The sequence below is a fragment of the Elephantulus edwardii genome, unplaced genomic scaffold, assembly GCF_000299155.1.
Source record: "Elephantulus edwardii isolate Elephantulus edwardi_28Jun2011 unplaced genomic scaffold, EleEdw1.0 scaffold00010, whole genome shotgun sequence".
NCBI lineage: Eukaryota > Metazoa > Chordata > Mammalia > Macroscelidea > Macroscelididae > Elephantulus > Elephantulus edwardii.
The window spans coordinates 18,031,904-18,044,580 of NW_006399760.1; the positions used below are offsets into that span (position 1 = coordinate 18,031,904).

The window sequence follows — 12,677 nt, forward strand, 5'->3', positions numbered from 1 at the left end:
ACACTGAGCAACATTAATGCGGATCAAACAATAATTATCTTGTAAGATTTATTGTACCGTCATGTTAGAAACCATAACTCCAGGAGGTTTTCAGAAACAGTTAAATTGCATGGGAGATTTCCCACCCTCTGCAGAGTTTTTAGGAGTTGAACTACATGCCTTTGGGATTGCAGAGCAGGTCGATACCACTAGACCACCAGAACTACCTTTACTAGGTTTACTGGCAAATTCAAAGTAACAACTCATAATCTTTTTCAGATTTACTTTAACCAACAAAACTGAGGGTGTGCTAGAGTACTTAACTCCTGATATGGGAGCTATTATACAGAAGAATATTTCATTAGGCAAAAAGATAAAATTTTGATCTATAATATGAATAACACATTTTAAATATTAACACGTATTTAGAGAACAACCATACTATCAAGAAAGATACTTCTTTTTTCCTAATTTATTTCATCACAATAAGTATTTAAAATGTTATATAAACAGGTGTGTTGGTTTTTGGGTTGTGTTTGGTTGTTTTTTTTTTAGTTTTCCCCCTAAGTTCGTTGCCACCATGAATCTTAACCTTTTTGCTTTAGTCATAATCACTCAGACATAGTCCTAATTGCAGATGCATCCCCTCCAGGTAGTCCCTATTTGTTCCTAGGGCATCCTGTCTGTTGCTGATAAATGAATGAGATTTAGGAGTTTAGTACCTAGCATTATTGGGAGTTCTGGTGGCCTAGTGGTAAGAAGCTGTGCTACTTAGCTTAGTAAGAAGGCATGCAGTTCAAATCCACCAGCTGCTCCACAGGAGCAGAATGGGCAGTCTCCTCCCATGCAATTAGCTAGCTCTAAAACCCACTGGCGGGTCCTGTGGGTCAGTTCTGATTTGATGGTACACAGCAACAACATATGCTAGGCAGAGCAGGGGCCAAGAACTTCTGTAAATCCACATCAACATGCCCTGTTGATAAGGCTTGAGGAAAATTGTATCTTGTTGGAAATACCTAGACATCTCATAAAAGTTCTTTTAATGTAGTATGTTTTAAAGCTAGTCCTTTAACCATAGAGGAGAAAGTTGCACTGTCTCCATCAAAGTGAAAAGAGAATTTTATTAGACTGAATAGGCCATGCCTGATATTTTCTCTTGCCTCTGGAAGCATTTAATTTTATTAAGGATTGCCATTGGCCCATTTTGCAATTAAAATACACTTGCCAAAGCAAATTATAAAGGTCAAAAAATGCCAACGCACTGCTTTTTGTAGGACTCATTTCTTAAATTCTTGAATTTCTTAGTTGAAATTCAGTATTTGGTATCTGTCAGTTTAGAAGTTTTGCACCAAGTAAGTGTTCATTCAGAATTGGGAGATAAAGATCAAATTGCTGTCATGACTTTTTGAAATACATTGTTAGTCTGCATACAAGGACACATGACAGTATTTTTAGAGGCAGCTTTATGACTTCAGTAAATTATGGATAATATCTCAAAGAATACAGATCAGGAAGGAGGAAGAGATCAGAGAGTTATCTGATGTTTTGCAGAATAATTTAAAAATAGGGCCCCAATCAAACTCATTCATTCCTACAGCCTGTTCTGACCCATGGCGAATCTCCTTCAGTCTTTCTCCGAAGGAGTGGCTGGTAGATTCAGGCTGCCCCTTGCAGGTACCATCTGGGCATTTCACTTACCATACCCCCAGGGCTCCTGATTTAAAAGTAAGCTACATAAAGACTTAATAGGAAAATACCCTAAAACATTTTCCTGATGCTATTTCTATATACAAACTCATATACGAATACATACCATAAATTATATGTGCAAAGTGCACTGTTGTCTGGGAAACTACCCCACTGACAAACTACGAGTGTCAATTCATAATTGCACTATAGGCATCTCCGGTGGGAGATGCAAACATGTGAGCCCTCACCAGAAAAGTTTAGCGACTTCCCACTTTAAAAGATACAGAGAAAGAAGAGAACATGTCACTTCATGGTGCTGCTGCCTAGTGTAAAAGATTTTCTAATGAAAAGTCTAAAACTTAGCAATTGTCCCTTTTATTAGATTAAGCCTAAAACATCATGGTTGAAAAACAGATCTAACAGTGTCTTTTCTACAGCCTTAACAAATTTTTAAATTTTTAATGCAGAAGCATATAGATTGATCAAATAGTGCCAATTTGAGTGTTTCAGAAATAAGAGATGTTCAGTCCTTCCTACACCCTGCAGCAACAATAAAAAGTCCATACATATACAGGGTGTCCTTCTTTGACTTCAACATTGATGAATAAGAGCTCAGAGTACCTTGTGGTGAACCTTTCCCTCTCTGGGAGGAGATTGCAATTCCTAAGCACCTACTATAGTAAATTCGGCCAGCATATCCTTTTGGGTGTCCTGTTGTTGGCTTGATAGACTTAAGATTGGTTTTAATTTTTCTCCATAAACAAATGTTACTCTCCTCTTTGTTTATACACATACACATAAACTAGCAGAATCAAATTGTTATTTCTAGAAACCAAATTCCAGTTTCATCATCTTAATGGATTAATAAAATATTTTATAAATGCCAACTCCTTGTCAGAAACTGTATCAGGTCCTCAAAATACAGAGGGAACTATTAAAAGAGCCTGGCTCCTTGTGGCCAACTGACCACTGGTGTCGAGTCTTCTGATTCATGGCAGCCCTCTGATAGGCTTCCAAAGGGTATAAATCTTTCTCCCCTATCCAAGGAGACTGCCCTTTTTTCTCCTGAAGAGCAGCTGGTGAATTTGAACAGCCAGCCTCTCAGTTAGCAGCCCCATACATTATGAAGTATGCCATCAGGGGCCTTTCTAATGACTTTCACAATTGCTCTGGCATTCATGGGAATGGGATAGAGGATGCCAGAAAGTAGCACACAGTGTTTTCAGTCATATTTATTACAGGAAATAGGACTACTACTCATTCTGTTCATAATTATGTCCCCCTAAAATATGCCCTGGAAATCCTAACCTCTAGGTCTGTGGTTACCCCATTTGGGAGTAGGTTTTCTTTGTTTTGTTAATGAGGCAAGCTTTATATCTGGTGTATTTTGAATCAATCTCTTGAGAAACATAGAGTAGAAAGATAAATAGGATAAGATCGTTCTCCAAAACACTTGGGAGATTTCTAAGAAACCAGGAAGCAGTTACTCTATCTTCCAGAGCCAACAAAAAGCCTTCTCAAGCCTGCACCCTGAATTTGGATGCCTAAACTGTGAGAAAATAAGTCTCTGTTTGTGAAGGCCACCCACTTGTGGTATTTCTGTTATAGCAGCACTAGATAAATAAGACAGTCATACACTACCATCCCATTCCATCTACTCACTTCTAATTAGAAGGCCTTTCTGTCTCCATTTCTCAGATGTAAGCTCAAATGTTAACCACCATCTCATTGCCTTTGATTCCTGCAATTACAGAATTGTCCCCTTGTTCCATACATGTTTAAGCATATTGTGTTACAGTGACACAAACTAATGGGTGAGAGGAGCTGTAGAGCCTAGTTTGTGGGATACTCTCAAATAACTATATATTTCAGAAACAAGAGACAAAAATTATATTTATTTCCCACGTAGCCTAAACTCTTAAGTTTGTGTAAGTGAAGGCAGTGTTGTTGGTTTTGTTTTTTTATTTGTATTAGATCATTGCCCAGCAGGGTATACCTGTTTGCTGAAACTTAGAATAGTGACTCTTAATCCACATACTTTGCCTTAACAAGCTTGTATTTGTCACTTTACATCCAGAGTAACTTTTATCATCATTTCTCACAAATTTTTAGATGGAGAATTTTTAACAAGATATCACAAAATGGCTACTTCCTTGAATCCTAGGTATAGATACTTTTCTATTGGAAATGAAAGATAATTTTTTTAAAAAAGAACCTCTAAGAAAAGTCTTCATCTATAAAACCTTGCCATTTGCACAGTAGAGCATGTTGGAAATACTCTGACTGTAGTAACAGAAATGGTGATCTGCCCATTTAAATATGTCATTATTATTTAACAGATTTTTTTAAAATGCCAGTGAGTGATTACTAGTAAATAAGACTTTTTTTATTAGCTCGTTTAGAAAGATGGTTTCTGCATGCAAATAATGCTTAGTATCTATTTATGGCACTAGCAGCAAGGTTTTAAAAATCAGTGAAATGTTTAAGGTGTTGATTGTTTTAAGGCAAATCAGAATTAATATTTAAAGAATTATATACCATATGCCTACCTCAGCATTTGGTATGTCTTCTTACCCTGATCTTTGTGAACATAATCATTACTTCATGATAATATTTCCATAAATATTTATGTATTTTCAAAGATAGGGGGTTTTAATCTCATTCTTTAAATGAAATGCTGAGAGCTCACTTCAAAAAAAAAAAAAAGCACAAACACAACAGCTGGGGCAAATTACAAAGCTCTGCTATGGAATATCCTATAAGGCATGATGAATATTCTGATTTATTCTTATACAACTTTACTACTTTTATCACACCCTACTGACTGCAAGTAAAAAATGACAATAATTATGATAATAATTTAGCTCCTTTTATTTGTGGATTTTACCATATTACAAACCTCTCTCTGTTTCTGATGGCATTTTTCCTAAGGAAAAAATTCAAAGAGAAAATATATGACAAAGGTGCTCATTCCTTTGTTATACATGATGAAACAACCAGAATATGTCAGAATGATTCACTAAATAGAGTCAGTCCATATGCTACAAAGTTAAAAGTAGAGTTGCAAAGCCTATATGTGAAAAAATGAAGGATATTTATGTTACTCTGTGAGGTGAAAAGAATGTAAAAATATACTGCCATTAACAACTGAAAAAATGTGTGTATTTGGACAAACTTAAATGTAATATGGACAAATACGGTTAAAAGACAGCAAACCAGTGTATTGTGAACTATGTTAGATTTTCAGTGACACTCGTTAAATTGTCTTCTCATATATGTGTTTAATAGTTAAAAATAAATTGCATATTTTTCTAATAATGGCATCTTTGTAAAAAAATCATGTCTTTTATAAAGCAGTGCTTCTCTTTAGGGGAGGACGTTTTTGCTGTTAAGTTCATTATGACTCCAGGTGAATGTGTACAGAGTAATACTGCTCTTGAGAATTTTTATGACATCTTTCAGAAGCAGGTTGCCAAAAGTGTCTTCCAGGGCATCGCCTGGAACCATCACATCAACCTTTCAGCTACTATTAAAGCGAACGCTCAACCTTTTGTGCCACCAAGGAGTTTCTTTTAAATATGATCTGATTCTAACCTCCCTGTTGTGCACCTGTATCCCCAAGGAAGGGGTTAAAGAACATCGGGCTGCTTAGGCTGGACTTTGGCTGATCTAGAGTAGAGATCAGGCTTTAGTATTGGTTCAAGTTCTCTAGGTAATTCTAGTGGTTTGAGATTCTATTGCCATCTTAGGGTGAGAACCATTAAAACCACTATAATAAACAAATGAGATATTTTCAAACAATTATTTTCCTAATTTTCATTTTTACCGTAAGATTTTTAAGAATCTAAGATTGATAATAAAATAGTACTCTGGCTGAAAACTGGTTTGGTTTAAGGAATCATTAATTCAGAGTATCTTTTTACAATTAGAGTGACGAGGATGTTTAAATAATAATAGTGAACACTCCTGCATTGCTTATAGGAATATTACTTGAATGCCATATTGACCAGTTTCACTGGAGGCAATCTGATAGTTTGTATCCAAAGTTTTTAACATATGTTAAGACTTTTATCCCTGGAATTCCACTTTTAAGGATTTATCTTTAGAAAATATTAGGCAAACTGATAATGATGAGAATTAATGCCTTTGAGCTGTGGTGCTGGAGAAGAGTATTGAGAATACCATGGACTGCTAGGAAAACAAACAGATTTGTCCTGGAAGGGGTTAAATCGGGTGGCTCCTTGGAGGCAAGGATTCTGAGGCTTCGTCTAACATACTTTGGACATGTTGTGAGGAGAGACCGGTCCTTAGAGAGGGACATTGCTTGGGAGGGTGGAGGGACGGCGCAGGAGAGGAAGGCCCTCTATGAGGTGGATTGATTCAGTGACTGGGATAATCGGGATGGGAGTGTCAGAGACAGTGCGATTGGCACAGGACAGAGCGGAGTTTAGGGCTGTTGTACATAGGGTCGCTATGAGTCGCAAGCGACTCAACGGCACATAACAACAACAACATCATTGTGTTGCTTACAATACCAAAGGACTGGAAGCCATGAAAATGCAACTGAAAGATGGTTTGTGGCGCACTCATACATAGGACTAGTGAACTGGATTGCCATTATATATGAGTTAAAATAGACACTGAAATATGCTCATATATGAAAAGTTGTAAAAGAGCATTTATAGGATATTTTCATTTTGTTTAAAATATGTGTATATATATGTATTTGTAATCTGTATATACATATTCATGTGAAAAAACCAGAAATCTATACATCAAAATATTAATACCTGTAATTCACAAAGGACTTTGTTTTACTTGTATGCATGAGTTAGAGGTTCTTCTCAACACTCCCGTGTACAACACTCAAAAAAAGTAATCGATGTTTCAAAGAAAAGCCAGAAACTTTTTTCAATATAAAAAAAAAAAAATCCTGCTTTTTAAAATTAAGACCTACTAGTTTTATCTACTGATTTGAACAAACCAAACACAGATTTGCCATTCTCACCCTGTGTGGCTGTGAAAAACAGGCTGTTCTATAATTAGCAATAATTATCTTTCAAGATGATAAAGTGTTTAAATGTATTTCCAAAGTAGGTTCAAAAGTATGAAATTAATCTTGTCCCAATAATAGATGTCAGATCATCTCTGGTTATAATTGTGGTGGTGTTGGTTGCCTTTGAGTTGAGCACAACTCATAGCGACCCTATAAACAAAAGGCCTGAAGTCCCTCTACAACTATCAACTTATTTATCAAAGTTCATAGAGTTTCCAGAGGCATGTTATTTCGGAAGTGGATTAACTTTATTAAAATTGATTAAAAGTGCCATATAGTTGTTATCATTGTGATGGATCTCCATTCATTTTTAAAGGTGGTGTTCCTTAATATCTATCATTAATAAATAATGGTTTCTTTATTGTTTTTTAGGCGGTTCAGGACCTTCATCTTCCATAGCCATAGCTGGCACCAGTCACCCTGCCATCACAAAGACAACATCTGTTCTGCAGGATGGCGTCATAGTCACCACCGCAGCTGGACACCCACTGCAGAGTCAGCTGCCTATTGGGAGCGATTTTCCTTTTGTTGGCCAGGAGCACGCACTTCATTTTCCATCCAACAGCACGTCCAACAACCATCTTCCACACCCCTTGAATCCCAGCCTCCTCAATTCTCTACCTATCTCTTTGCCAGTGAATCAACAGCATCTCCTAAACCAGAATCTATTAAATATCCTCCAGCCTTCAGCAGGAGAAGGCAAGTCTGAGATCAACCTCCACCCTTTAGGTTATCTCAACCCAAATGTAAACGCTGCTCTAGCTTTTCTCTCCGGTGACATGGATGGGCAGGTATTACAGCCTGTTCACTTCCAGCTCTTAGCAGCCCTGCTTCAGAACCAAGCACAAGCAGCTGCCATGCTTCCCCTGCCATCTTTCAATCTGACCATCTCAGATCTTTTGCAACAGCAAAATACCCCTTTACCCTTATTAACACAGATGACAGCCCCACCAGACCATTTGCCAAGCAATCAGGCAGAGAACAGCCGAGCTGAGACCCTTTTAACCAGCCCCCTGGGGAATCCTTTACCAAGCTTTGCAGGCAGTGACACTACTTTTAACCCCCTGTTCCTCCCAGCTGTCACTGGGGCCTCGGGATTAATGGCCTTGAATCCCCAGCTGTTGGGAGGTGTCCTGAACTCAGCATCGGCCAACACGGCTAATCATCCAGAGGTTTCCATAGCAACCTCCTCCCAGGCAACCACTACCACAACCACTACATCATCAGCAGTGGCAGCACTGACTGTCTCAACACTTGGTGGGACAGCAGTGGTGTCAATGGCAGAAACATTGCTGAATATATCTAATAATGCTGGGAATACACCTGGTTCAGCTAAACTCAACAGTAACTCTGTGGTACCACAGCTACTTAACCCTCTACTGGGGACAGGTCTGCTTGGTAAGTGAAATATTTTCACAGATTTTTACAAAAGAAAAGTTTTTCTAATTCTATTTTCTCCTTTTGAAAAACTCCATTTTGTCACATTTTTTTAAAAAAATGTTTTGTTATGTCACAACTTGCTTAAAGAACTAAAAATAACAACACCCACACACAGTCATAGCTATACAAACAAGAGGATGAATTTTTCCTTTTCCCCTGTTCCAGCAAGACTAAATGCCATTCTAATCTGCTTTCTCTTACTTTCTAAGACTGATGCCACCTAACCTCTCTGTCGTTCTCTTAAGCAAAACAGAGTTTTCTTTTTCAACTACTGAAGCACAGGTACATCTGAAAAATAACTTTGATTTGAATTTTAGTTGATGTAGTATCACAGGGCTAGTATGAGCAGCTGCACTGTGGAGGGAAGCAGTATGAGGAAGTGTTTTCCAGGTGAACCCTGAATGAACAAAACAAAATGTTTATCCAGCCAAATGAGAAGCTAGGCATAAAATCACTCAAAAGCTAAAGCTTGACTAAGTTCAAGAAAACAAATAGCCCCGATAACTGCTGCTAGAAAATGTCCTTCTATAATAGCATTATGTATCTATACCTTTGTGGCTTACAAACAAAAGTAGTCATGTAACTCACAAAAAAAGCACAAGATGATTTCAGGTATAGTTTTTTTTTTTTTTAATTATATTTTATTAATTTTCATATACATTTACAGAGATTTTGGGCTTCCACTCATTCATTGTTGCACTATTCTCTCTACCCTCCTCCCAGTTTGTTCTTGTCCAAAGATTTCAGGTATAGTTAACTAATGCAAGTAATCACAGATGCATAATATGAGTTACAGAATGGTGTCCTCAAAGTCTGGAAAGTTGTCAAAAACATCATCATTAGTACTATAACATTAGTATTTCATGGTTTCATGAAATAATACAATATGAAATGATAGAATTATTACATCTTTTTTGGCCGTGAAATCACTGAATTAAAAACTTAAAACCCATTACAGATCCAGTTATGTCAAGTTTCAGGACGTTCTCAAGATCCTATCAGTGTGATTTTAAAATAGTTTCAAATAAAACTATGGTTATTAACTAACTAATCTTGTTTTAGGGAGCTCTGGTGGCCTGGTAGGTAAATAGTTTACTGCCAACCCCACGACAGGCAGTTTGAACCCACGAGCTGCTCCATGGGATAAAGATGGGCTGTCTTCTATCATTTGCAGCTTCTGAAAACCTGCTGGAGGGTCAGCTATGAGTTGACCTCACTTGACAGCATGTAATGACAACAAAACTCCAAGGAAATTTTACTTAAATATGACTTAATGTAGGCACTTCCTTTAACATTTTTAGCTTTCTTTACCATTTTCATTTTAGATGCCAAATCTTCATTTCAAAACAAAATGTATTTCTAGTATTAATTGCCTCAAATTTCTGTATTTTTACAGAATATTTGTTAATGATTATATCTTGAGAATGAAAAATTTTAAACAAGGTCTAATCAAGCCCACTCATTTTAATCATCTGGTCAAAAACTTATGCTAGTTAAAAGATTGTTTAACTGATTTCAACCTTCAATTTTAGGTGAACTAATCAAAATAATTTCAAGGCATCATATAGCTCGGAAGCCCAGTATTTAAGGATTATTTTGTGGATAGATCAACAACTAAGTATAAGGGTATAAGATCAGAAAAGGAGTTATAAAAATAGAAGTGCTCTCTAGTAAACTTTCAAAGCCCTGGTGACATGAGAGTAAAGCACTCACCTACTAACAGACAGGTTGGCAGTTCAAACCCACCACCCACTCTGCAGGAGAGAGATGGTATTGAAAATGGTCTGCTTCAGGAAGACTACAGCCTTGCAAACCCTATGGGGCAGTTCTACTCTCTCCTACTGGGTACTTTCAGTTCATATCGACTCAACAACAGTAGATTAGTAAAATTCTCAAGAGAAAAAAAATGAAAACTTATACCAGCATGATTCTAGCTTTTTAGATTTTTGTTTCAGGAATCCTCATTTACAAAGATAAGGCACATGATCTCTGAAGAATCATACTGACTTAGATTTTATGTTTTTCAAACTACAGGTGACATGTCATCAATAAACAATACTTTGAATAACCATCAACTGACTCACCTACAGTCGCTGTTAAACAACAATCAGATGTTTCCTCCAAATCAGCAGCAGCAGCTTCTCCAGGGATACCAGAATCTACAAGCATTTCAAGGACAGTCCGCAATTCCTTGCCCAGCAAACAATAACCCCATGGCTTGTCTATTTCAGAATTTCCAGGTACTCTCCTTCCCTGGGTTTCTATAGGAGAAAATGATGACTGGGTTTGTGCAAACACTTAATTAGCATAGAGGAGGCGTAGAAGGAGGCTGTGTATCACTTTACCTCCACTTAGAGTTATTTCTTGTTAATGAGCATTGTTAAGCATTCCAACTTTTTGTGTGAAGAATCTTGGTAGTTCTTTGGGAGATGTTGGTGAAATCTTACCATGTTACCCTCATAGAACCTATTCTGGTTTTTCCCATCATGATAGAAGGCCCACTTCCCTGCATGGCCACCTGCAGTACCTGGCCCACTTTTAGCCTCTTCTCTCACCACTCTCCCTCCGCTGTCAGCCATGTAATCTTTCTTCATTCTACACACTGAGAGTCCTGATAGACTAAAACCCTGGATGGAGAAGTTAACACTAATATAATAAAACACAGAAATTGAAACATAAATAGTAGGCTGGAGAAGTTTCTTTAAGGAAGATGTAATAAACCCATGAAGTAAATAAGAAAAGGGGTACCAGAGTTGAATACATAAAACTTTTCTGTCTCACTTTGATGAGGGGGGAAAAAGGTTAAAGAAAAAGAAGAAATTTAGGAAAAATTTTGCATAATACATAGCAAATAATTATCATACAGACAACAGTCTAGAATAGGTGCATCACACAGTGGCCTCGGGGAGGGGTAGGAAGGAGATGGGGGAACGGGGGGAACTTATGCAACAATGAATGATTTTTTTTAAGTGAACTGCAAAGGGAGGGAGGAAAATGTGCAACAATGAATGAATGAAAATTCAACTTTTCTGTAAGCTTGTTAAAAATCATAATTTAAAAGAACTATAAACAAAAACAAGAAAGAAAATATCACATAATATAAACAGTGCCTACAAATCATACAGATAAAGATAATTGGTTAGAAAAAGCAATAAATATGAACGGACATTGTACCAAAAAGCAAGATAAATTATTACTAAATATACGAAAAGAGTTCTACAAATTACAGTACTAATATATCCATCAGATGGATAGTTCCCATTGCTCACAAGGGTATATTACTTGTTGTTGTTGTTAGGTGTCGTCGAGTTGAGCACAACTCACAGTGACCCTGTAAACAAAAGATCTGAATCCTGTTGTGCCGTCCTCATACTTCCTGACACACAAGAGCCCATTGCAGCAGTCACCATATCAGTGAACCTGGCTGAGGGTCTTCCTCTCCTTTGCCAACCTTCCAACCTTACCAACATCATATCCTTCTCCAAATAATAGCAACATGTCCAAAGTAAGTGAGGCAAAGCTTCACCATTCTTGCTTCCAAAGAGCAGTCTGGCCGCACCCTCTCCGAGACATATCTGTTCATTCTCTTGGCCATCCATGAGATTTTTAGTGCTCTTCAACACCACAGCATAAAGATGTCAATTCTTTTCCTATCATCTTTATTCATTGTTCAGTTCTCAGATGCATAGCTAGTAATCAGAAAGACGATGGCCTCAATCAGATGCACCTTAGTCTTCAAACTGACATCAGTACTCCTCAATAATTCGGAAATGTCCCTAACTGCAGACTTTCCCAGTGCAATTATTTCTTGACTGCTGGTACAAAGGGTGTTAGCAGTGGATCCAAGCAAAATGAAGCTGCTGACAGTTTTCAGTCTTCCTCTCCATCTATCATGGTGCCGCCTATTGGTCCAGGGGTAAGAATCTTTGTTTTCCTGACATTGAGATGCAATCCTAATCTTAAATGAACAAGTGCTTGAAGACCTCCTTAATTTCAGCAAACAAGGTTGTATCATCTGTGCAATGCAGGTTACTGATGCGTGTCCCTCCAATCCTGATACCACACTCCTTTTCATAGAGTCTAGCTTCTCGGATAATTTGGTCAGCATAAAGATTGAATGGATTTGAAGAGAATACAACATATCACACTCCCTTTCCTATTCCAAACTATGTAGTGCTCCCCTGCTCCTTTGACACAACAGCCACCTGGTCCAAATATAGGTTCCGCTTGAGCACAGTCGGAGGAAGAATGGTGTTGCACTCATACTCAAAAAGTCAATTTCAAGTGCAATCCTGAAATACAATGTTGTGAATGATAGGATAATATTCTTACCCATACAAGGAAGACCCATTAATACGACTGTTATTCAAGTATATGCTCCTACATCTAGAGTCAAAGAGGAAGAAATTGATAATTTTTACCAAATTTTGCAGTCTGAAATTGACTGAAGATGCAGTCAGGATATGTTAATAATAATTTTTTTCTATAATTATATTTTATTAATTTTCATAAA

General features: G+C 37.3%; 1 protein-coding gene across 1 annotated transcript in view; it reads left to right on the plus strand.

Annotated features, from left to right (window-relative positions):
* LOC102847513 (methyl-CpG-binding domain protein 5-like) overlaps positions 1-12,677 on the plus strand; it is a gene marked incomplete at its 5' end in the record, with an annotated part of 103,178 nt that overhangs the window by 23,202 nt on the left and 67,299 nt on the right. The window contains 2 exon segments of the mRNA XM_006880812.1: positions 7,097-8,122; positions 10,199-10,404. Of these exon segments, the coding sequence (XP_006880874.1) occupies positions 7,097-8,122; positions 10,199-10,404 (1,232 nt within the window).